The 27012-nt window shown below is 47.4% G+C and overlaps 1 protein-coding gene across 1 annotated transcript in view; it reads left to right on the top strand.

Annotated features, from left to right (window-relative positions):
- NETO2 (neuropilin and tolloid like 2) overlaps positions 1–27012 on the top strand; it is a 272005-nt gene that overhangs the window by 218580 nt on the left and 26413 nt on the right. Inside the window, exon 7 of the mRNA XM_085637557.1 lies at positions 1629–1857. Coding sequence (XP_085493683.1) covers positions 1629–1857 — 229 coding nt within the window. The remainder of the gene's footprint in view (positions 1–1628; positions 1858–27012) is intronic.

The following is a 27012-nucleotide window of genomic DNA, read 5'->3' as shown; positions in this document are numbered from 1 at the left end:
AGTCTTTGACGCTGACGCTTGCCCCATCCAAGGTACTTTCTCTGAGGGACCTATGTGAGTCCTGTAGCTGGCCTGCCCTCCATTGCAGTCGGCCTGAACTTTGGATTTGCTCCGGTCCAGCACGACCTCAAGTAACCCCTTAGCGCTGTTGACTTAAAGCACTTATCTTTAATTTATTCTCTAAAAATTCATAACTCCGGTTCAAGTGATTGGATTTTTGTTGTTTTGGTTTTGTTTATTCATAAAATTATTCTCTATTTTTCTAAACATGTCTGAAGTATTTTTGTGGTGTTTTCATTGCATTGTGTTACTGTGTGTGTGTGTGTGTTGCACAAATAATTGCCTTTTTAGATAAGCCAGACTGCTCTGTGCCAAGCTACCAGAGGGTGAGCAGAGGATATCTTTTAGTGTGTATCTAGCTTACCCTGACTAGGATTATGGTCCCTACTGGGACATGGTGCATACCTCTGCCAACTAGAGACTCATATTTCTAACACCAGTCATTATTACATTTTCTTAGAAAAGGATGGTCATGGATATCATTTGGGTTATGCCAAAGATTGCAACTGCAACCCCTGTAGCCCTGACTCTGCCATAAATATATGACCATGTGGCTCTTAGATAAGGGAGGCAGTGCCACAGGTAAAAAGATAGGTAAACCTATCATAGCTCTTTAACTCTTGTTTCCATCCTGCATTTCCTATACCCTGCTCATCCCCAGGCCATACAGCATGTCTGCTGCGTTGTCTGGGGGCTGGGGAGAAACCGGGAGCAGGAAATCATTCCCCATCCATACCAGGGCCCTGGGAAGTGCTGTAGGTTATGTTAGGAGGATGAAGTAAAGGGTGAGGATCTGCACAGAAGTCTCTCGCACCCTAGCATCTGCACCCAATGTGAACCTGGAGACTGCCGCCATGTCCTCACTGCCTACTCAGGCCTCCTGCAAGATGTGGAAGGTTCTAGCATGGAGAGGCTTGCATGAAGGGACCCCTGAAAAGCAGCAGGATGGCACACAAGGGCAGGCTTATCCTTATCAACCAGGATCTACATCTCAGCTACATCTCTCTGGAGTGGGGTCGCAAACAGAAAAAAGTCAAAATGCGCTTTGAATGCAGATACACAACAGACATTGAGTTTGTAGCTTTCCAGCCAGAGCTGCCAACTTTGGAGCTGGAGTGCCAGGTTCAAGTCCTGGGGTCGGCTCAGCAGCACCGTGTGATTCTGTACAAATCACTTAATTCCCCGGCGTTGGTGGGGGATAAATCTGGTCTTCTGTAATGTAACTGGTGCTCGTGTGAAGCAGCTCCCATCCCCTTACGCCGACTTCGCGCGAGATTAAACCGCAAAATACATGCGTCTGAACACTCACATATAACTGAAGGGCCCCACTGCAGGCGCCCATGTTACACCGCTGACCGAGACCATTTTTACACTGTGATGACAGGATACCTAACTATACTTCGTTAAGTAATAACACACAGTGATGTTTGGTGAAAAAAGTGTTTTAAAATTACTGCTTGGATTGTACTCATTCCCACTTTGGCCCAATTCGCATGCGTTTTGTCTTTAGTGTTTATTGAGGTCGATAATCTATTTACTTCCTTGCGTTTCCTGTGTTTCTTGCTTAGATATACTTGCGCTTCCTGGATTACCAGATGGAACATTCCAACGAGTGCAAGCGGAACTTCGTGGCCGTCTACGACGGCAGCAGCTCCATCGAGAACCTGAAGGCGAAGTTCTGCAGCACGGTGGCCAACGACGTGATGCTGCAGACGGGCACCGGTGTGGTGCGCATGTGGGCGGACGAGGGCAGCCGACTGAGCAGGTTCCGAATGCTCTTTACCTCCTTTGTGGACCGTAAGTAGATTGCGCTTCCGCGCGCGTGCTGCTGCTCGTCAACATGCGAGGCATTACACTAATCCCCGGGCTTTAGGAATACTGAGGGGGGCGCCTCGCGACAGCACGCTTTGCTAAGTGATCTGGCAGACGATGCGCCCAGCACAGGATGCATGCACTGCCGGTCCGGCATCACTTCATGTTGTCTACTGTCATAAAAAGACAGACAGCAAAGCCATCCAATTACGAGCGAGCAGCGCATAATTTGTGAAAAAACACTAGTGCCAGGGCTCTCGTCAGGAGGCCACTGCAGCTTGCACCACGCTTTGCCCCCGTGTGCGCTGCCCATGAGAGTAGGGTGACCAGATGTTCAGATGGAAAAAACGGAATGGGCACAGACATAGAAATAGGACTAAATGACCTTAGCATCATCACCGCCTGTGAAGAACTCCGGGTGCTGGGTCGCTGGGCTCTGCAGCCCTGATTCACACCTCATTAACACCTCATTAATTCTTGCTGTGTTGCTTGATTGAGACAAGGCAGCACAGCACCAGAGACCAAACAAATGAACCTTTGTCACCAGTTTCTAAGGGGGCGGTTGAAAGGTGAAACTGCACAACACTGTGATTAATATGCAGGTTCACCCGACCGCTCCCTGACAAACGGGGCCATTTTTGTGTTTTAGGAGAAAGTGTTGGGACGCCGGGACTGTCCGGGCAAATCCAGGACGTCTGGTCACTCTACTATGACAGTAGCACCTTAACTACTATCACACTCTTACAAGTGTGACAATTCGGACTATTCCAGGCCACCAAAGCTGTAAGAATGGCTTGGGTGGCAGGTAATAGTAATTTTTGATGTATACTGAATTAATAATTGACTGTTGTTGTGGTCATCTCAGACAGCCCCACCTTGTAGCACACTACCACAAGCACCGGTGTTGCAAATTAAGTGCCGGTGCCAAGCACCAGAAACCACTGGCTCAAATTAAGCACTGTGAGTGAGGGCTGACCCAAAGCCCACTCCATGTGTGTTATGTTTTGGAATCAACAGGTCTGCTTACAAACAGTTGAAGCTCATTGGCTAGTCTGCTAATATCCATAAGGTGGCGCTATTAACGTCAGCCATATGTGGTAATGTTATTTGTCAAGCAGTGTCCTATGTTCCTATGTCTTTGCACACTATGCTATAATTTCCCTTGTTGTGAAATCTTTCACTTCACGGTTGACACATTATGATTACTTCTATATTTGTGGTGCCTGAAAAGCACCTTGCAAACCGCCTGGTGAAGTATTTACCCGGTGTGGTATTAGCCACCCATTTCAATTTCTACAGATTGGAACAAGGCAGTGAGGTGTCGAAGCTTGCACACCTGGCTTCAGATTTATTAATATTTGACACAGCGCAATGCAGCGAGGCAACTTGCTGTCAAATGGAGTGTGCAGAAATGTGCTGTATTTACTCAGGCATAGCTCATTCCTGCTCTCTCACTGCACTGGCCTACTACGTGCTGAGGAAACAACGAGGAGAAATAAGGATATTTCTCCTCATTGCGCTTTTGTTGGAAAGGTGTCCAATTTTTACGTATTCCCAGGTTTACTACTCTTAGTAAATCAGGGACTGCGGCAAAAAACATGGGTAGATGCGTGGGAACACCCACTCTGCACCCATGTAACGTCTTCCCAGCGTAGAGCAACGCAAGGCAGCGACTTGCACTGCCTTGGGCTACTCCAGGTGTACCAGGCCACACAGAGCCACACAAGGTAGCCTTTTGCGGCTTGGTAAATCTGCTTTAAAGATTGCGTTTCCATTGCATCACCTTGCAAGACTCAAGGTCAATGCAAGGGCTTGATAAATGATGATCCTGGTAACTGCATGTTTTGAGTCTTCCTGACCATTTTTTCTCAGGCAGAGTTGACCACATTTTTCATAATGAAGTGTGCCTTAGGAAGTTTGTGGAAGTGTAGTAATTATGGTAAATCCTAGTTTGGGTACAGAGTCCTATTCGTACATGAGTAAGGATTTACAGGGTATTGGCAATGAGGGCCATCTATAGTAGCTGTTGATATGGTCACCTTCTTTAGTGTTGGGCTGATAGTCAAATTGTTTCAAATACAATTTTTGCTTCTAGATATACAAATATTTCATTTTTCCATGTAGGCGGTAACTAAATGGTTCTTGCGGTTTAGGGGGTTGATGGTCTTCCTGGATTCTGACACAGTTCAGCTTTTGTCCTCATGTCTCAAATACCGATGAAAACTTAGTGCTCCACTGCGGATCCTTTGCAAAGCCTTGCTCATTCAACGAAGACTTGTACAGCTGCTGCAATCTTCCATTAGCTTTCAGAGAGAGAGAGACTAAGGGCCATATATACAAAGCATTTTGCAGTCAGAAATGGCCAGATCAGACCGTTTCTGACTGCAAAAATGCTTTTACATATGTTCATGCACAAATTGAGATTCAGTAACACGTTACTGAATCGCAATTTGTGTTTGAGATTCAGTATTTGGAAGAAGCGTGTTTTGGCGTCCCTTCCAAAAACCAAATCTGAAAGGGATGTATTCATGTTTTGAGACCGAATTCCGCTCTCAAAACATTAATGCTTTACTTACTCCTCGAAGGAGGTGGTAACCTACTCACAAATAGGAAGAAGTCCCAATGGGACCCCTTCCCTTTTTAGAATACAAAAATATTTTTTTAAGAGCAGGCAGAGGTTCAACGGACCTCTGCCTACTCTTAAAAAATGAAACTTCGAAGTTTAATTATTTTCTTTTTAAACGCACCCCATTTTCCTTTAAGGAAAATGGACTTCATTTAAAAAAAAATGCTTTATTAAAAACAATCTCATACATGGTGGTCTGATGACCTCAGCAGGCTGGCTTTCCTGCGAGGGCGGTGATTCCCAATGGGTTACAAATTGCGACCTACCTCATTAATATTCCTTAGGTAGGCTGATGTGTGACCCATTAGGACTTGCTATCTGAGTTTGTACTTTTTTTTACACTAGGAATTGCAATTTCCTAATTGGAATTTGGTAGCAATTGCATTTTGGAAATTACACTTACTACATTTAGTACATCTGGCCCATACTCTCTTTTATTAAAACATTTCAGTCCAGGCCTGCCTCCTCCCTACGCTGGCTTCAAATGGACAGGCTGTGTGTTGCTCTTGTGAATACTTGCTTAGACGGTACAGTTAGACACACAAAGCTGTCTAGCACTCTAATTCCGAGCTGAAGAACCGTTCAGGTATTTCTGGATCCAGTTCTCTTGTCAGTGTATTCAACTGTATACTTGATTTTTTTAACCCAAAGTTTTGGAAGCAGTAATCAATTTGTTCGCAAGCAAATTGAGGCAGGTAGTGATCAAAGACATCCAAGCCTCCGTTACTTTAGATATCAAGGATGGAACAGGGGATAAAATAAGGCCGGTAAAATATTTTGTAATGAGTCCTGTATTGTATTGTATTGCAGAATTTGTATAGCGCATCATACACCAGACAAGAGCAAGTAGCTCTATGATTTGCTTTGTGTCCCTGGGTGCCCTTTTGGAGTATGGTTGGATGGATGTTGGACATTCTAAGTCATGTGGGTGCTGTTAGGTGAGTTTTGTGAAGTTCAGAGACATGCTTAAAACATGTTGTGACATGCAATAGTGCCATAAGCATAAGTAATTGTACAAAGTGTGAGAATAGACATATTCAGGTACGCCTACTTTCTATTTATATAGCTGGTCGTCTGCACCTTGTGGTTTTGGGAATAGAAAAAGCAAGGTTTTTCGCGGTCAGAATTCAAGATGATAGTTGATTTTTCTTATTCGTGCAGGAGCTGGATAGAGAATCTAGTTCCACCCGTTTGTTTTGGGGGGGGGGGGGAGAGTGGGATAGTCAAAAGAGGGGGCAGTCTAGAATATACTGGTTTTGTTTCTGTTGAAGAAAGAGTAATCCAATTCAATTTACTGTTTGCTCGATGAGTGAAAACATCGCTTTAAAGACCTAAGATCTAGCTACAGGTAGCAAGCGCAAGAATATGATGTCTGGTGTGGTGTGCATCTTGATCTTGAGGGCAAGAAGCTGTTGGTCAGCTGCTTTCTGAATTCTCAGAAGAAGCAACAGAAGTCATCCAAGGAATAGTCCATTGACAGACTCAAGATCGGAAAGCACTAAGGCAATAATAGCTTGGACTTTTCGAGGGAAGCCTCAGCATGGGAAGATTTACCAAAGGCATTTGTTTATATTGTTCTGAGGCTTGATTTCTATGAGGTATAACCAAGTGATGGGAGGCTATGATCACTCTAGGTTCCTCCTTTCGCCTGAGTGTAATGGTAGTAGCCAGCCACAGTTCAGTGGCCAGATTTTTTATTTTATTTTATTTATAAAGTTTTGTATAGAGTGAACATGACCCTAGAGGGTATCAGAGCGCTTTACATTAGAGGAAGGCAGGATATAGTTGTAAGAACAGGAACTCGTCACATATATGAACATAGCATAGTAAGACTGATTTCTATAGCGGATCAACAATGTAGTAATCATACACCATATCGGAGTAGTAGGCATGTATATAGTCAAAAGGACATAATGTGTTTATCAATAGAACATAAGGTGATTATCTTATGGCATAAACTTGTTAATTAGAAGAGTTTTCACTTCTTTTTTGAAGGAGGAGGTAGATGAGATTCGGCAGACATCCGGCGGCAGAGAGTTCCATATCTTCGGGGTGATACCCGAGAAGGCTCTGTAGCACGTTCTCTTTTTGTGGAAAATCTGTGGTTTTAGTAGCAGTGAGCTCACACTACGTGAAGATCTGCAACCCCGATAACTCTAGCTTAATCATCTGGCTTAGGCCAGATGATTGCAGGGTAATTTGCCCCATATGCTGCATGCTAGCATCTCTATGTTAATTGAATTATTGTTGTTGGCAAGATCATCTCAGTCAAAAAGCTTCTTCCTTGCTGCTGCCACCCTCCAATCACATCTAAGATAAGCCTCGTAGCACTACACATATGATCAACATAATTCATTGTCGTTTATGAAGAATTAACCACACTCCAGAAGTACTTGAACACTACCAAATGTAGTCATACAAGTATTCAGGCTTGGGCAAAACCAATAGGATTGGCTGTAATGCGGTAGAGCATGAAACCACGACATGTAGAAATGCTATGTGGTAATGATAGTGATAGTAATGGTAATAGTGAAGGTGGTTGTAAGACACCAGGCCTTTTTGCAGATACCCCCCCCCCCTCACTATATGCCCCATTTTGTCTACTATAGGCTGGTTTTCGACTTTGACAGTGAACAAAAGCCTGATAATGTGTGAATTGGTACCCCCAATTGACAAGGACTTTAACCCCTTTATTAGAGCCCGGACCCCCTAGGACGACCCAGCCCTACCCCCATGCAAACCCACAATCAGTACATGATACTCCAAGAGTGTGGGTATAAACGGCCATGTTTAATTACAAACACACATAAACATGACAAAAATTGCATTTATATATTTCACATTTCAATTCAACATTAACACTTTTCATATCTATAATCACAATCACATATCATAACCACCGGTTATGTGATATTCACTTGCTCCAGCACCAAGGGGCCCTCTGGCTCGCATCTCCTAGTCTGAGAACCACGCAAGGCGCAATCCACCTGCGTTCTTGAGTGGTGAGCCCCAGCCCTCTGGTCCTTGTCTGCCATTTATGGGGCCCACCCCTCTACCACCAAGCTGTCAAATAGGCTCGTAGGGAATGACCGGGGCCGCTGCCCCGTGCCCTAGTTCGTAACCTGGCGCCCTTGCCTCCCCAGCCGGTGTTCCCATTCTCCCTGCGGAGAGCTTACCGTCTCTCCCCTCAGTGCTGGCCTAGGGAGTATGTAAGAAGGACTCCCATTAACCCTGCAAGTCAATGTTCTGTGGCCTCTTTTCCGCCACTCCCCTCTCCTAACTTCGCCCCAAAAACCTCTAATCTCAGGGACGGGTGGGTGGGAGATTGAGGCCCTCGAATAGTCCTGGGGCCTGGCGCGGGAAAAAGAGGAAGTTCGCATGTGTCCCCGGGCATAAATAGCCCCTTGACTCCACCCCTCCCTGCGCCCGTTCCCCCACCGGAAACGCGTCACTCCTTGACCCAGAATTATTTACTACGGCCGGTAGCCAATCGGGCTACCTGGCCGGACTATGGGGGCGGGGTGTGGGTCCAGGGGGCCGGGCCCTAATGGCGCGCTTGTTGACTCTCGCGCTTTCTATAGAGACCGGACCCCGTAGGACGACCCCCGCCCTACCCCCATGCAAACCTACAATCAGTACATGGTACTCCAAGTGTGTGGGTATAAACGGCCATGTTTAATTACAAACACACATAAACATGACAAAAATTGCATTTACATATTTCACATTTCAATTCAACATTAACACTTTTCATATCTATAATCACAATCACATATCATAACCACCGGTTATGCGATATTCACTTGCTCCAGCACCAAGGGGCCCTCTGGCTTGCATCTCCTAGTCTGAGAACCACGCAAGGCGCAACCCACCTGCGTCCTTGAGCGGTGAGCCCCAGCCCTCTGGTCCTTGTCTGCCATTTATGGGGCCCACCCCTCTACCACCAAGCTGTCAAAGAGGCTCGTAGGGAATGACCGGGGCCGCTGCCCCATGCCCTAGTTCGTAACCTGGCGCCCTTGCCTCCCCAGCCGGTGTTCCCATTCTCCCTGCGGAGAGCTTACCGTCTCTCCCCTCAGTGCTGGGCTAGGGAGTATGTAAGAAGTACTCCCGTTAACCCTGCAAGTCAATGTTCTGTGGTCTCTTTTCCGCCACTAGGGTGACCAGGGCCCAGAGGTCCTTCACCATCCCCACCACTGAACAAATTCTGTACAAATGACCAAATTCCTTTCATCCATACGTTCATGCCAATGTCTGATAAATGCACGCTGTCAAGGTGAAACATCCTGTCCTCTGTGATGAGTCTGTGTGGTATATGACACAAGCGACCCTGTCCAGGGCACAGCTTGGCCAACTCGCCATTGAGTTGCCTCACTGACACGTTCAAGGCCCTAGACCGCACTCCGGCGCCCCATGTTCGACGTGGAATCATACAAGACCAAGCAATCCGTGCATGAGGGAACTCTCTCCCTAGCCAGGCGAACTCTGTCAATAATGCTTCCCTGACCGCCTGCCGTCCGAGGTCCACCATGTCGTGGCCGCCTAAATGCAAGATGATCAAATCCGGGGACTGCTGTCCCTCGTGTGCAATTGTCTCCTCGACTAGCCGTCGTAGCTTCTGGATCCGCAGGCCCCCGATGCCGCGCCATAGGAACGACATTCCCTTCAGATCCGGTGGTTTTGACATTTGCTTTTGTTGCAACCGAACCGTGGCGCGCCGTACGAACGAGTGTCCAAACACCCACACCACTTTGGAGGACATAGTAATGGCGGGAAGCGAAATGGAAAAGTCAGAATGATCATGCCAACATATCTATTCATTCACTTATAGCAATTCGGGCCGTACATAGCGTCTGAAACAAGCTGATGACCAATGCCCAACCCTATTTACTGACTTGGCCGGTAGGCCAGCGTCTGCCGCCAGAGTCGCCGCGCCGATTCTAAATGAATGTGAAGAATAACCTGGTGGGTCCAACCCAGACTTGCAAACGCCTGCCCAAACACAGCCTTGAATTGATATTGCAACAAGCAATCCCCCTGCTCGTGTATGAACAGGGCCTGCCCACTCCCTAATGGACGAATTGCCAAGTATGCTTCCATCCTGGCCACGGGGCATACACCCACCCCTGGTCCAGGACACAGCCTAATCGTGGCCCCCTTCCCCAATGGGTCTGTCTTAGATTTTCTCAAGGCCACCACCAGTTCACCCTGGACTATGTTAGTGTCCCGCCACCGGAGCCCTCCCGACTGGTCCCTCTTGGAGGCTCCCACCAACTCCCCTACCCGGAACGCCCCATAAAAGGCCAGGGAAAATGCTGCCCCAAATAGGATGCTCTCATAATATGAGGATCATATCGCCTGTAAGGACCCAATAATGTCACCCAGAGTCTTCACATCCAGTGGCCTTCTACTATCTCTCTTGATCCCTTCCAGCCTGGCCCATCCTGACAGCGCTTTTCTGACCACAAACACTGCCCCTGGGTCGCGCTCGCCTGCCAATTTGGCAAAGAACCCTACCGCTGTCACATGCGCCCTAGCATAGGAAGCTGGCCTGCCCTGATCCTTTAAAACTTGCAGAAAACCGCATAGCGCCCTGTAGAAAAAAGGGGCACTTGGCCCATGTGCTTTGCAAAATTCCTGTATGCTTTGAACTGTTGCTGGTAAGTTCTTCTGGTGCATTCGCTCAATGAAGATCCAACTAGCCCTGCTAAAGCGGGGCCCCAATCTTCCACAGAGATGTCGGGAACACTGTCATCTGATCCTTGGCCTGTGGGTGATACCTCCGGAAATCCTGCAACTTGGAGCGAGACAAAGCATCAGCAGCCTGATTCTCTACCCCTGGAATGTGTGCCACTCTGAACAGCAGATTTAGCTTTAAACAGGCGAGGACCAAATGTTTTAACAACCTCAAGACATGCTTACATGTGGCTCCCTGCCTATTAATGGCCTCCACTACTGCCATGTTTTCTGACCAGAAAATCACTGACTTGTTCTCAAAGAATTCAGCCCAAATTGTTACTGCTACTACAATTGGAAATAATTCCCAAAAGGCTATATTCCTGGTCAGCCCTCTCTCCTGCCATGCTGTCGGCCAGTCTCCCCTGCACCAGCGTGTCCCCAACACTGCTCCAAAACCTACGCTACCCGCTGAGTCTGTGAGTAAACCCAAGTCTGCGCTGGATATTGGCGGTGCGGGCGATATCACCTTACCATTGAAATCCCTCAAGAAACTGCACCATACCCTTAGGTCCTCCTTTACATCTGACTGCAGTCGCACATGATGGTGCTTTTGAGACAACCCCACCATTGCCCGTGCAATTGACCTTGAGAAGGGGCGTCCCATCAGAATGATCCTCAAGGCAAAGTTCAACTGACTCACCAGCACCTGGAGTTGATGTAGCGTGACTTTAGCTCCTGCCAATGCAGCGTCTATTACTTGTGAGAAGGCCTGTACTTTATCCATTGGTAACCTACATTACCCCAACACTGTGTCTATCTCAATTCCCAGGAAAGACATGCATGTCGCTGGACCCACCGTCTTACCAGGGGCCAGTGGCACCCCCAACTCTTCAAACATTGCAACTAGTTTACCCAAAACCTGACCACACTCCTCTGATGTAGGGGGGCCCATGATCATAAAATCATCCAAGTAGTGTACAATGTCTTTGTGCCCTGTTCTGAAAACAAACAGCCACTGCAGCATGGAACTAAACATCTCGAAATACGTTCAAGACACCGCACAACCCATTGGCATGCATCTGTCATAATAAAATTGGTGGTTCAGCTGGAAACCTAACAGATGGTAATCGTCAGGGTGCACAGGCATGAGCCAGAAAGCTGACTCAATGTCTGTCTTTGCCATGAAGGCGCTGGGCCCTAAATCGCGCAGCTTCTGCAATGCCATGTCAAAGGAAGAATATGTCACTGAGCACAAGGCCGGGTGTATGGCATCATTCACCGATGCTCCCCTTGGCGCTGATAAGTTATGTATCATCCTGTACTGACCTGGCTCCTTCTTAGGAACCACTCCCAGCGGTGAACACACATATCCTGGCAGTGGGGGGGGGCGAACAATGGGCCAGCCCCCCACCCCAGCGCCCTTTCTTTACCGACCTTCTGCGACACTACTGTGGGGTGCATGCGTGCTGACAATAGATTATTGCAATATTCAACAGGAGGTACCTCTAGCGCCGGAATGCGAAAACCTGTTTAAAAACCTTGATACAATGCCCTGGCTGCCGACATGTCCGGATACTGATTCAGCCATAAATCAGCCTCCCTGTCTCAACTGGCATGGGTAGCTTATTGCTGGGATGGCTTGGGCTCCCTCCCTCTATATTTTGATTTTTTATTGCACTTGAACTCGGGGTGGGAAGGATGACCGTAAAACACACAGGCGTGTTTAAACTTACATGCCCAGGTTGGCCAAGTACAGATCTTTCGGTTAAAAGCCCAACACGTCCCTTTTTTCTCGCCCGCACCCACCTATGAGGTCCGAAAGGGCTGCTTCATGGGTACCTTGTTATTGACACTTTCTAACCATACATTCACCTCTGTTTGGTCCCACCCCATGTCAGGGTCTTCCACTTTGGCCCACCTGAAGTCCCTATCATAATCCAGCCAGGCTATACCTCGATACGTTGACTGGGTCTTCAGGATCTTATTCGCATAGCATATCAAAGGTATTGCCAATCGGACTTCTTCTCTAACATTACTGTTGCAAAAACGTTGAAATCAAACAACCAGTTAGTGATTGATTCTTCTACTCTTGGTTTCCTATCCTTTAAAGAACCTTCCTTCCCATCTTTCTCTTTAGAGTCCACTTCCCTCCTCTTTGGCCTGATTAGGGAGAATATGTCAATGAATTCTCCCTTCCAAATCTTCTCTTTTGTGTCAAGAGGCACATGCGCTGCTAGTTTACCATGCTTAGATAACTCAGCATCATGGCCCCTAATTGCCTTCGCCCGTTGTCTGCCCCTTTGCTTGCACTCTCAGCCGCCTTACCTGTAGCGGTCCCTGATGTCTCTGGTTAGGCGGGGGCCGCTTGACCCGCTGCCTGTGGGGCTGCGTCCAACTCTTTGTTCTGCGCTTTGCCCAAGAGGGCCACCTGTTTACTAATCTCACTGAGCGCAGCTTCTGTTCCTGTCAGTGGTGCCCATGGCGCAAATGCCGCCCCACTGGTCTGGTTCCCCGCTGTCGGTGCCGCTAACTGCGCCAAAAGAGTTGCCACTGAGGCCAGTATGCTAGCTGTGGGCACTTGCACCCTCCCTGCTGCTACTTCCAGTTGGACTGGGGTGGGGGGGACCATGCAACCCAGTGCCCCCGTCTGTGTCGGTAACCCCCCCCCTTGCCCGGTCTGTAGAGGTGGCGCTATGGGCGGCACTATTTCTGGCACTATGGGATTCTGGGGATTCGGTGCGGGCGCCAAGGCCTTCAGTGCTCGCCTGATCTCCGCCAGTATTGTCCCCACAGCATCCCGCCCCTCAACCGGTACTGGTGATACTGGCACTGGCTGTGGGAGTACATTCGGTGTTGGTTGCGGGGGGACCTTGGGCACTGGCTGCAGGGGTGCGCTGGGTCCTGGAAGCACTGGTTCTGGCTGTGGGGGTATTATGGGGGCTGCTGGCGCTGGGACCTGCCCTTCCGGTTCCTTGCTTCCTTGTCCGTTCTTATTCACCCTGGGCCGCTCCACTAAGGGGGGAATGCTGACTTAGGAGGAGCCATGGTCCTGGGAGGGCGGACCCTATCCTCGGGCTCTGGGACATCGTCCCCATCTGGCACTGGAGCCTCGCCCCCTTGTTCCTCATCGCTCTCATCATCCCTGCTCAATTTAGGCCAATACCAGTTTTAATAGCTGTGCTAATTCAGGGTCACCATCCTTCCTCTTCTGATGGCGCCCCCTTGCTGGCATTATGCTCCCCTAAATTGGGCCTTGCACTTGGAATTGTAACCACCCCCCACACAGGACTGTGCCCACAATTATTAGTGGTCTGTTAGCATGTGTGCTGCCTCTCACCATTGAGTAATGCCCGCCTAGCGCAGGGCCTGCGTTTGCTGCGCGCTCACGAACACCCACAGAGCGCACTATCTTCCTAGCGCCTGTAACCACCCACTCGCCTGACCTGCAATGCGTCTATAATGCGCGTGTGCCGATTTTTGCCCCGAGCTCTCCCAGCCGAGCTACTTAAAAGCTCCGAAGGTGCTTTAAAACATTAGAGCGTGCGTTCAAATTTCCACGCTACTCTTTATCGTCGCTTTGCCACACACTGCTTTGCCGCTTTTAAAACAACAAGAGCGCGCGTTCAAATTTCGGCGCTACTCTGTTATCGCTGCTTTACTACACACTGCTTTGCCGCTTTAAAACAAAAGAGCGCCCGTTCAGATTCCAGCGCAACTCTGTTATTGCCGCTTTTCTCTCGCTCAAAAACGGGTCCGCAGTATTGCCTCGCTTGTCGGTGCAACAAAAGAGCGCGCGCTCAAATTCCCCGCCCACTCCTGTATCGCAGCTGTACTACAACACAAAGGGGGGCCGCAATACTGCCTCGCTTGCCGGTGCCTCAATCAAATCACTCACACCTCACCAATCCCGCACTACCCGCTTCAGGTCCCGGACCCAGGGGAAAGGTGTCCTGATTCAAGCACTTCCCTAGAAGCGTGCTGGATGCCGAGGGGGACACCGGGCAGCCACAAGCGTCCGGTGGGTGGGGCCAAATCTTACCGACTCACAGTAGAATCCCCCGATCACTGTCCATCGGCCACCCACGGCTGTCCAACACCCCCCCAGACCCCGACACCTTACCTCTAGGTCTGCGATGCCCGCCCGATACCGCGCTAACAACCCCAGATGCGCGAGAGCCGCAGGGCTCGTCTCTATGTCCGCTCGTCCACCCGGCTGCAAACTCCTTCTCTTGACCGCCTGGGCCCCTACGAACGGCAACAGCAAGTCCACGTAAGATTGAGGCCCTCGAATAGTCCTGGGGCCTGGTGCGGGAAAAAGAGGAAGTTTGCATGTGTTCCCGGGCATAAATAGCCCTTTGACTCCACCCCTCCCCGCACCCGTTCCCCCACCAGAAACGCGTCACTCCTTGACCCGGAATGAATTACTACAGCCGGTAGCCAATCGGGCTACCTGGCCGGACTATGGGGGCGGGGCGTAAGTCAGGGGGCCGGGCCCTAATGGCACGCTTGTTGACTCTCACGCTTTCTAAAGTTATAAGTCCATAGTATATGGTACCAGTCCCACCCAGGGCATGGGTGCTAAAGGGGCCACCAGGGCCTGAAGCACTGTTTGTGCCACCCTGAGTGACCCAAGTAAACTACTGACAGCAGGCCTGCCATTGCAGACACCAGGAGCAGTGGAAACTGATTGAACTCAACTTTACCCTCACCATGTGTGGCAAAGCCAATATACTATTTTTAAAATATGCCAGTCTCCCCTAAAGAAGAGCACCTGAGTCCAAGAGGCAGGGTGCATTACATTAAAAGTGTGGACATGTAAGTGCAAGCTTATATGTCCCTATAGTGGCTTTACCATTAAAGGACACTATAAGTGATAGATGGTCCATTGGATTACATGAGCTGGCACCCAGACAAATCTGAGGTTGGCAGCTCAATTAAGGTACCACCCAAATATGTTGTTTTTGATATCAAACAACATGCCTCATCACCCTTGACATGAATCTTGTGTCGAGGACAATGTGGCATGCATCCAGGAGGCTTCCTTAGAGGTTGCCAACCTCGTTTCCCAGTCTTTCCTGTCCTATACTTGCCAGCCTGCACTTGACGATGCCAAAACAGGAATCTCATCCCTGCCATCGTGTGTGAACTCTCCCAGGAGTCAGAAGCAATGGCCTGGACGGGAACTCTCCTTGACAGTTTAAAAAGCTGCACCACCTGTGATATGCAACCAGGCTGCCTCCCAAAAGAGGAAACAGCCCTCTCCCTGCCCCCAGGCACATTTGCACCTGGGCAGGTGGAAAAATTAGATTTTCAGGAGGTGTACACACCCAGAAAGCTAGCTACACCTCTAAGGTGGGGATAGCTGGTCTGTACATCTGAGGAAGACTTTTGCCATTTTTAAAAGTGGTAGAATAGTGGCTTCTGGGTGGAAAAAGTGACCTACAAGCCCAGATGTGTTCACCTCAGAGGCGGATTAGATGCTGGGGCTAGTAGCCCATTGGCCACTTGTGCCCACAATCCTAACACCCCTAAATCTAGGATTTAAGGGCTACCCCTAATACCAGAACTTCAGTTCTGATCTGACTTGCAATAGGGACTAAAGCAAATACCTGTGTCTGCGACAAAAAGAGCTGCACAAACCAAAGGCGTGGTACTCTGCACCTGTGGCAACCTTCCAGGAACTGCATGAATGCAGCTCGTCCTACACCAAAGCCTGGTTCCCCTAGACAGAGGGACCCCTTTGATGGCAAAGGCATCACCAGACTCCCCTGGACTAGCAACACTAGTCTCCAGCAATCGCTGGTAAAAACAATGTGCTGGAACCAAGGAATCGCTGATTATGTGGCCTTCAGAGGTATCGCTCAGAAGTAGATAGTCCAGTACATTGTAGGAAATGTAGTCCTGACCTCCACGAAGTTTCAGGGGGCTACCATGTTCCCTAGGACCTCCGGATGTCGAATTAACTTTCTACTGTGCTTACCACTGCCAAGGTTTGTTGGTCGGTAGTCCGGCAACCACTCCCTTTACTCAATGCTGCACCTCGAGGGAACTCCGCAAAACCTTCATCCAACATCAGCAATGGCTCCGTTGTTGACTTTTTGCCTCCTGTTCCCCACTGGCACTGTGTAAGCGGTAAAACCAGCTCTCCCACGGCTCCAGCATCAGCATCAAGGACAACCAGGGCAACTCTGCACCCGGGCTTCTCAAGCCAGATAAAATTGAACTGACTATCATGACATGGTCCTGGGACCCGCATTACGTTTACCCTCATTGACTTCCACGCAGCTCGACCTGCAAGTGAGTGATTGTCCCTACCACTTTTTTACCATTGACTGCAATGCAAAAGTACTGCAGTAGTGCATTGCTGGGAATTATGTTTTCATCTCAAATCCATATCTCTGGTTATATGTATCTGATCTCATTCATTTCAGTATCTAAATTAAAGATAAAAATCTGCTTTATTATTACGTATATTGGTGTTGGATTACTTATCTTCCATTCTGGTACTCTCAAATGCTTAGCACATGCTCCTCTATTAAAGCCTGACTGCTCTTTGCCACTCCACCAGGACTGAGCTCAGGATTATTATTGTGAATCCAAGGACCATCTCTGGGGTGTTGTGAGAGTATTACATGGTGAAGCCTAACCAGCATCACCACATATTCCTACACCTTCCTTTGGTGATGGTTATGGCTCCTACTCAAGTCCTGACAAATCACTGAAATGCATACTGCTATAAAAATTTAGAATAATATTATGTACTGTATAGAATGCATGTATGAGCTGAAGAATTGAAAATGTGATGATTGAGTAATTTTTTTTAGAGTTAAAATAGTTCCTCATGCATTGCAATGCAAACACTCTCTAAGAGGTGAAAGATGCACCTCACAACCAATAGCAAGAGGTGATAGAGTAATACTCCTCTAGTGGGAGCCAAATCCCACTCTATGTATAATTTTTTAAAGAATTGGTAACAGTACATCTAGCAGACCGCTGTGCTGCCAAGCCACACCTAAAAAATTAAATTGGAAAAAAAACAAGTTGCTTAGTGCAGAGTAGCAAATTAAAGACACAACCAAAACCATAAGCTTCCCCAAATAAACAAGATGACCAATAGGGGCCGATTTACATTTTGCACTTACCAGTGAGCTGGTTTTAGGTAAACCCAAATCACAAATCGGGTCTGTTTAGAACTGTTGTGAGCAAATAATGAACATGGAATTTAAAATGTGCGCCTCTCTGTTTTGGGCACTCCTCCTATGATCTTACGATATTTAATCTGCGTAAAACATCCAGGGTTTAAACACAAGTGGCTGTATAGTTTCGAAAGTTTTTTGAGGTTTGCAGGGCATTCTGGGTAAGGAAACGTTGGGGGATCCACGCAAGCCATAACTCCCTGGAATCCCCCGGGTGTCTAGTTTTCAGAAATGTGTGGGTTTGGTAGGTTTCCCTAGGTGGCCGCCAAGCACCGGGCCAAAAACCCAAGTGACCCCCCCTTGTAAAACCAGGTAGTTTTGAGATAGGCAATTTTCATGTCGCCTCACTACGTTGTGGGCCCTTGCCTGTCGCGGGTACTTGGGCCTCCCACACGAGTGAGGCACCGTTTTTATCGGGAGACCCGGGGGAACGCTGGGTGGTAGGAAATTTGTGTCAGCCCGGTGATGCCACAACTTTCCCACACAAAAATGTGTGAAAAAGGTGATTTTTTCAGCTAAATTTGAGGTTTGCAGGGCATTCTGGGTAAGGAAACGTTGGGGATCCACGCAAGCCATACCTCCCTGGAATTCCCCGGGTATCTAGTTTTCAGAAATGTGTGATATTAGTAGTTTTCCCTAGGTGCCGGCGGAGCTAGGGTTCAAAAACTACAGCTAGGCACTTTGCCAAAAAAGTTCATTTTTCACTGCGAAATTGAGGTGTGTCCACAATGCGTTTTGCGCCGTTACCTGTCGCGGGCACTAGGCCGACCCACCCAAGTGAGGTACCATTTTTCTCGGAAGACTTTGGGGAACACGGGGTGGGTGAAAATTTGTGTATGCATGCAGATTCCAGAACTTTCCACCACAGGAATGTGGGGAAAATGTGTTTTTTTTGGCAATTTTTTAGGTTTGCAAGGGATTCTGGGTAACAGAACCTGGTGGGAGGCAGTCAAGTCACCCCATCCTGAATTCCCCTGGGTGTCTAGTTTTAAAAAATGTATAGGTTTGCTAGGTTTCTCTAGGTGCCGGCAGAGCTATGGTTAAAAAACTACAGCTAGGCACTTTGCCAAAAAAGGGTAATTTTTCACAGCGAAATTGAGGTGTGTCCACGTTGCGTTTTGCGCCGTTTCCTGTCGCGGGCACTAGGCCGACCCACACAAGTGAGGTACCATTTTTCTCGGAAGACTTTGGGGAATGCGGGGTGGGTGGCAATTTGTGGATCCACGCAGATTCTAGAACTTTCCTCCACAGAAATGTGGGGAAATGTGTTTTTTTGGCAATTTTTTAGGTTTGCAAGGGATTCTGGGTAACAGAACCTGGTGGGAGGCAGTCAAGTCACCCCATCCTGGATTCCCCTGGCTGTCTAGTTTTCAAAAATGTATAGGTTTGCTAGGTTTCCCTAGGTGCCGGCAGAGCTATGGTTCAAAATCTACAGCTAGGCACTTTGCCAAAAAAGGGTCATTTTTCGCTGTGAAATTGAGGTGTGTCCACGTTACGTTTTGCACCGTTTCCTGTTGCGGGCACTAGGCCGACCCACACAAGTGAGGTACCATTTTTCTCGGAAGACTTTGGGGAACGTGGGGTGCATGGAAATCTGTGGATTCACGCAGATTCTAGAACTTTCCTCCACAGAAATGTGGGGAAAATGTGTTTTTTGGGCAATTTTTTAGGTTTGCAAGGGATTCTGGGTAACACAACCTGGTGGGATTCAGTCAAGTCACCCAATCCTGGATTCCCCTGGGTGTCTAGGTTTCAAAAATGTATAGGTTTACTAGGTTTCCCTAGGTGCCGGCAGAGCTATAGTTCAAAAACTACAGCTAAGCACTTTGCCAAAAAAGGGTCATTTTTCACTGCGAAATTGAGGTGTGTCCACGTTACGTTATGCGCCAATTCCTGTCGCGGGCACTAGGCGGACTCACACAATTGAAGTATCATTTTTCTTGGAAGACTTTGGGGAATGCGGGGTGGGTGGAAATTTGTGGATCCACGCAGATTCCAGAACTTTCCACCACAGAAATGTGGAGAAAATGTGTTTTTTTTGGCAATTTTTTAGGGTTGCAAGGGATTCTGGGTAACACAACTTGGTGGGATGCAGTCAAGTCACCCAATCCTGGATTCCCCTGGTGTCTAGTTTTCAAAAATGTATAGGGTTGCTAGGTTTCCCTAGGTGCCGGCAGAGCTATGGTTCAAAACCTACAACTAGGCACTTTGCCAAAAAAGGGTCATTTTTCACAGCGAAATTGAGGTGTGTCCACGTTGCGTTTTGCACCGTTTCCTGTGGCGGGCACTAGGCCGACCCACACAAGTGAGGTACCATTTTTCTCTGAAGACCTTGGGGAACACTGGGTGGGTGGAAATTTGTGGATCCACACAGATTCCAGAACTTTCAACCACAGAAATATGGGGAAAATGTGTTTTTTTTGGCAATATTTTAGGTTTGCAAGGGATTCTGGGTAACAGAACCTGGTGGGAGGCAGTCAAGTCACCCCATCCTGGATTTCCCTAGGTGTCTAGTTTTCAGAAATGTGTGGGTTTGGTAGGTTTCCCTAGGTGGCCGCCAAGCACCGGGCCAAAAACCCAAGTGACCCCCCTTGTAAAACCAGGTAGTTTTGAGATAGGCAATTTTCATGTCGCCTCACTACGTTGTGGGCCCTTGCCTGTCGCGGGTACTTGGGCCTCCCACACGAGTGAGGCACCGTTTTTATCGGGAGACCCGGGGGAACGCTGGGTGGTAGGAAATTTGTGTCAGCTCGGTGATGCCACAACTTTCCCACACAAAAATGTGTGAAAAAGGTGATTTTTTCAGCTAAATTTGAGGTTTGCAGGGCATTCTGGGTAAGGAAACGTTGGGGATCCACACAAGCCATACCTCCCTGGAATTCCCCGGGTATCTAGTTTTCAGAAATGTGTGATATTAGTAGTTTTCCCTAGGTGCCGGCGGAGCTAGGGTTCAAAAACTACAGCTAGGCACTTTGCCAAAAAAGTTCATTTTTCACAGCGAAATTGTGGTGTGTCCACGATGCGTTTTGCGCCGTTACCTGTCGCGGGCACTAGGCCGACCCACCCACGTGAGGTACCATTTTTCTCGGAAGACTTTGGGGAACACGGGGTGGGTGAAAATTTGTGTATGCATGCAGATTCCAGAACTTTCCACCACAGGAATGTGGGGAAAATGTGTTTTTTTGGGCAATTTTTTAGGTTTGCAAGGGATTCTGGGTAACAGAACCTGGTGGGAGGCAGTCAAGTCACCCCATCCTGAATTCCCCTGGGTGTCTAGTTTTAAAAAATGTATAGGTTTGCTAGGTTTCTCTAGGTGCCGGCAGAGCTATGGTTAAAAAACTACAGCTAGGCACTTTGCCAAAAAAGGGTAATTTTTCACAGCGAAATTGAGGTGTGTCCACGTTGCGTTTTGCGCCGTTTCCTGTCGCGGGCACTAGGCCGACCCACACAAGTGAGGTACCATTTTTCTCAGAAGACTTTGGGGAATGCGGGGTGGGTGGCAATTTGTGGATCCACGCAGATTCTAGAACTTTCCTCCACAGAAATGTGGGGAAATGTGTTTTTTGGGCAATGTTTTAGGTTTGCAAGGGATTCTGGGTAATAGAACCTGGTGGGAGGCAGTCAAGTCACCCCATCCTGGATTCCCCTGGCTCTCTAGTTTTCAAAAATGTATAGGTTTGCTAGGTTTCCCTAGGTGCCGGCAGAGCTATGGTTCAAAATCTACAGCTAGGCACTTTGCCAAAAAAGGGTTATTTTTCGCTGTGAAATTGAGGTGTGTCCACGTTACGTTTTGCACCGTTTCCTGTTGCGGGCACTATGCCGACCCACACAAGTGAGGTACCATTTTTCTCGGAAGACTTTGGGGAACGTGGGGTGCATGGAAATCTGTGGATTCACGCAGATTCTAGAACTTTCCTCCACAGAAATGTGGGGAAAATGTGTTTTTTGGGCAATTTTTTAGGTTTGCAAGGGATTCTGGGTAACACAACCTGGTGGGATTCAGTCAAGTCACCCAATCCTGGATTCCCCTGGGTGTCTAGGTTTCAAAAATGTATAGGTTTACTAGGTTTCCCTAGGTGCCGGCAGAGCTATGGTTCAAAAACTACAGCTAAGCACTTTGCCAAAAAAGGGTCATTTTTCACTGCGAAATTGAGATGTGTCCACGTTACGTTATGCGCCAATTCCTGTCGCGGGCACTAGGCGGACTCACACAATTGAGGTATCATTTTTCTTGGAAGACTTTGGGGAATGCGGGGTGGTTGGAAATTTGTGGATCCACGCAGATTCCAGAACTTTCCACCACAGAAATGTGGAGAAAATGTGTTTTTTTTGGCAATTTTTTAGGGTTGCAAGGGATTCTGGGTAACACAACTTGGTGGGATGCAGTCAAGTCACCCAATCCTGGATTCCCCTGGGTGTCTAGTTTTCAAAAATGTATAGGGTTGCTAGGTTTCCCTAGGTGCCGGCAGAGCTATGGTTCAAAACCTACAACTAGGCACTTTGCCAAAAAAGGGTCATTTTTCACAGCGAAATTGAGGTGTGTCCACGTTGCGTTTTGCACCGTTTCCTGTGGCGGGCACTAGGCCGACCCACACAAGTGAGGTACCATTTTTCTCGGAAGACCTTGGGGAACACTGGGTGGGTGGAAATTTGTGGATCCACTCAGATTCCAGAACTTTCAACCACAGAAATATGGGGAAAATGTGGTTTTTTTGGCAATATTTTAGGTTTGCAAGGGATTCTGGGTAACAGAACCTGGTGGGAGGCAGTCAAGTCACCCCATCCTGGATTCCCCTGGGTGTCTAGTTTTCAAAAATGTATAGGTGTGCCAGGTTTCCCTAGGTGCCGGCAAAGCTAGGGTTAAAAAACGACAGCTAGGCACTTTGCTAAAAAAGGGTAATTTTGCATTGTGAAAATGTGATGAGTTCACGTTGGGTTTTGAGCCATTTCCTGTTGTGGGCACTATGCCTACCCATACAAGTGAGGTACCATTTTTATCGGGGGACTTGGGTAATAACAGTTCCTTTACAAATCTGAATTACCCTATTGACTTTCGATGCATTTCTGCCTTCCAAATGAAAGACATTGTGTAAAAAAGAAGTCATTCTAAAAAATGACTGATAATTCTCATGCTAGTATGAGTATTCCCAATTTCGGAAATGTGCAAATATCTACTGTCACTAAACTCTATATTTTGTTCCCATTTCAGAAATACATAGGTGTCTTTCATACCGATTTTTCCATGTACACATTTTTACAGAATAATTACTATATACCCGGTACATAATAAAAAACCATTGCAAGTTGCTACTCAGTTTCTTGGTGAACCTACAAGTCCTATATATCCCCACAACTAGTAATGTCCAGCGGATGTAACGGTATATTGCTTTCAAAGAGCTGTCATAATTAGAAGAAGTTACAGGTGAAAACGTTGACACAAAAGGCTTTTTTTCTCAAACATGTTTCAATTTATCCTATATTTAACTGTTTCTATAAAGAAACCTTGATGGATCTACACAAATGACCCCTTGCTGAATTCAGAATTTTGTCTACTTCTCCAAAATGTATAGCTTTCCAGGATCCATTATTGCTTTTGTACCCATTTCTACCATTAACTGAAAGGAGGTCGAAAGCACAAATACAGCAAAAATAGGCTATGTCCCAGAAAAATGCCAAAACTGTAAAAAATGTTGGGTTTCTGACAAAAGTCTGGTATTCCCTAAAAGCTGGGAAAATGGTGATTTCAGCCCCACAAACACTTTTTTTGATAACATTTGCAGGGAAAAACCCAGATGCTTTCATTTGCAGCCCATTTTTCCCATTTTTCCCAAAAAAACTACATTTTGCTGTATTTTGGCTCATTTCTGTGACCCCCTCCAGGGGAATCCAAAAACCATGAGTACCTTCAGAATCCCCATGATGTTGGAAGAAAAGGACGCAAATTTGGCGTGGATACCTTATGTGGTCAAAAAGTTACAGGGGCCTCAGCGCGCAGTACCCCAAATAGCCAAAAAAGGGCGTGGCACAGGAGGGGGAAAAGGCCTGGCAGCGAAGGGGTTAAAAGACCATTTACTCGTTAATGAGGCTTTTGTTGTGTTTTCACCCCTTCTTACAGCCACTCTGCCCATGGCTGGAAGACTTAGCCCCCCCCCCCCCGAAATCTCTATCAGCCCCCCCGAAATTTGTCTCTAGTTGCCCGCCTGGTTGGCACAGCTGGGCTGGCGTTGATTCTAAGCCAGCTGTTTATGTTTGAACGCGCACCTCTGAACAGTCACTTTTCGAGGCTACTGGAATACTGTGATGTGTATTTAGGCAAATGTGTACGACGTCGAATATTTATGAGCATATTGTGTCTTCCGATATCCAGAATGTCCCCTCTCATGGCTTTACTATCCCAGCTGCGGCCTCCTTGCAAACAAACCGCAGACTGTTGGTAGGCAAGGCCTGGGAGACGGGCCTCAATGCTGATTGGAGGATGCGTGCGGCTTTCCCTAAAGTGAGATAAATTATTTCAGTCACATTTCGCTGCCCACACGGCGGGCGGGAAGGGAGCCTGTCACGCGGAATTAGTGCCTTTATGTAAACCTTTCCACGGGTATTGATTGTTTCCATGGATGTATCCGCCGCCTTCCAATACTGCCAGCACCACAGAGCAGAGTCAATGCAGCTGTTTATCCACAATCATTCATCCTGCCTGCAAATGCTGTATTTTTTAGCCAACACTGGTGTCTTCCCCATTTGCGTAGCCAATTGGTCATGGGCCCTAGTGCTAGGAAGTAAATGCCCCCCCCTGACAGGTGTTTGAACTGAGAAATATAGCAATACTTAGGGTTCAGTGGACCCCTTCTCACTTCTGGGCCCCGGTGATACTGCACCTGCCGCACCAATGAAAACTTCACCTCTGGGTCTTGCCTCTACCGCCAGTGATGTGTCCATGACTTAAATGCTCGCCGCTGGGATAGGTGGTGATCTTTACGCTATAATTTCAAACTCCAGCCAAGCCTGTTCTGCTTTCCATCCTTTTGTTGGTGGTAAGCCAAGTACTGTTAAATTGTGTCATTGTAACATCTTTTATTTACAGTGCTTGGGAATGACATCCATATGGATGAAGCGCTATATTAAAAAGCAAGTCATTAGAAGCATGCAACCACAGCATAATAGCAAAGCTCGCCTCCGTAAGCGGGAACAGAATCAGAACACAATAGTGATAATGAATCATCTCCAATTGACTCAACCCCACTCTTCAGTGGTAGCTTCAGAACCATTGAGTAATTTGAATTATCATCAAAAGCTTTACGTGGCCATGCAAATGACAGAATGTCTGCTATACAAATGCCTATCACATAACATAGATGTTGAAAATTAGGCTTAAAAAAAAAACTTTTGGCCTAATTAAAAAAAATAATCTCATAAGGAAAACCCTCCCACCAGTTCCACACGAAGAGGCTAGGCATGTTGCTTAACTGGCTTGCACGGTGCCACCTAAACCGCAGACACAGATCGACATGCCCCTTCCCTTCTCATGTCGGTGCGCATAGGGAGAAAAGAAGAGAAAAAAACCCAGCAGGTGCTGCATAAGTCACTTATGCTCATATTTCTAAAGGTACTCATAGAGGCAGAGGAGAGATCTAAACAAGCATTGGCATAGCCAATAGGTCTCGCCTTTTGGACCTTATAAGTGTTTAGACAAGCAGCATATTGTCCTGGATCTTATGCTTCCCTCAACTAACTCATGCTGATGACGCAGGTGAATAGATAATAATAAACCACATTTGTAAGCGTGAACAATCACCCATAAAGGTCTCTAGGCGCTGGGGGCCGTGGGGAAGATTAAGCAAGCTATTGCCCAGAGTCACATGGTGCTGGGCTAATCTGCCGCCGGCGCAGGGATCGAACCGTGATTCCCAGATTCCGGAGTCAGTCGCCCTGGCCGCGGCGCCACACCTCTTCCCAAGACAGACGTAATGTCAAATGATGCTAAAAGTGTTGGAACTTATCTATAAAAGGTTGCTTCTTTCAATAATGACTGTTCTGGATGTCACAGGCCAGGCGGAAGGACCTGCATGTACAAACTACACGGTTAACAGACACGTCAATGTGTTAGTAAATGGAAACAAGTAATGAACAGTGCATATGGGCACAAAGAATACAATGAAAGAGTATGCTGGAAGAAGAACCACAGACTAAGGACAGGAGGAACATTTCCTTGCCCTACTGGCAGTAATGGAAGCCAGCTGGCGGGTGTCCGAGCCGATTGTGGCGGCTGCATTGCATGAATCGCTGAGCAGTGAAAGCTGGGGTGTTTAGGCACACACATGTTTGTTCCAGCCACATGCGCACATTTTGCGTGGAGGAGTGCTGCAGCCATGATGCTGCAGTTTTATGTCAGCAGACAGGGGTAAAAAAGACAATCTGTAATGAGGAGGCAAGTTGCAATGTTATTCTAGTGAAGGGTTAAATCCTGATTCAGTGACAAAGTGGCTCACTGATTTAAATGCTCGCCACTGGCATCAGCTGTCAGTTGCAGATCACTCTTTAGAATCCTGTCAGTCCGCTCAGCCTTCCCTCCGTTTGAGTTTGCTCAAATGAGAGAGAGCTGTTAAATTGAGCTAAAAGAAAACCGTGCTTACAGTGCTTCGAAACATCGAAAATTTGGTAAGAAGCTCTCTATTAAAGAGGGTACCCAAACTTCGCTTCAATAAAAGTGAAACAAAACAAAGCAGTCCAGAATCATGGCAAAGCAATGTTTCTGCTAGCAGGATGTTTGTCAGCCGTCTCCCCTTCTCTCCTGACTTGCTCCACTTCATTGCTTCCCCTCCCTGGGTGCTGCCCTGTTATTGTTGCTTACCCCATCCCCATCCCAAGTTGTTGCTTGACTCATTCCCCTTCCCCGTCATTGATTGCCCTGTCCCCCCTCCTGAATTATTTCTTCAGTTGCTCCCCACTATCTGTATCCCCCTTTCATTGCTTCCCCTGTCCTCCCCACACCCCTCCCCAACATTGCTTGCCCATACTCCCACCCCCACCCCTGGTCATTGCTTGCCCCATAACCATCACTCTTCCCCTACGTCATTGCTTGCTCCATCTCCCCTCCTCCATAGCTGCTTGCCCCTTCTCTCAAGCCAGAAAAAAAACTATAGGATGCGTCCTGCACTGACCATGCCATAGCTCTTTTTTCCTAAGCATTGGCAAAGCCAATAAGTTTTCATAGCGTTTTTGTTTCTACTTCCAGCCATGCTGCATAGCAGACACATTGCTTTACAAAATGGCTAAAAAACATTAACAAAACCAATAGAACTTGAACAGGCAAGACCTATTAGCTTTGCCAGTGCTTGTTGGAAGCTGGTGTATTGGCATGAATGAGTGTTAAATAGAAACAGAACAATTAATGCTTATGCATGAATATTTTATTTGGTTTAAGAAAGGTTTTATAGGTCCTAAATAAGTTAAACTGCTGGTTTAATCATTAACTCTGTGGTTAGTTAAGTTTCCCCCACTTTCCAACTGTCCTGGAAACAATTACTCAACAAAGCAAGAATGAAAACTATTCTTTTGGACAGGTATACTTTGATAGTAATGCTTCTCCAACAATGTACATTTAAAGTTTCTCCCCTCCCTCTTTCATTTCTGTACTGACTTCAG

This window comes from Triturus cristatus, chromosome 12 (genome assembly GCF_964204655.1).
Source record: "Triturus cristatus chromosome 12, aTriCri1.1, whole genome shotgun sequence".
In the NCBI taxonomy this organism is placed as follows: domain Eukaryota; kingdom Metazoa; phylum Chordata; class Amphibia; order Caudata; family Salamandridae; genus Triturus; species Triturus cristatus.
Note: the sequence above shows the minus strand (reverse complement) of the source record. Positions and strands in the feature narration are given on the sequence as shown.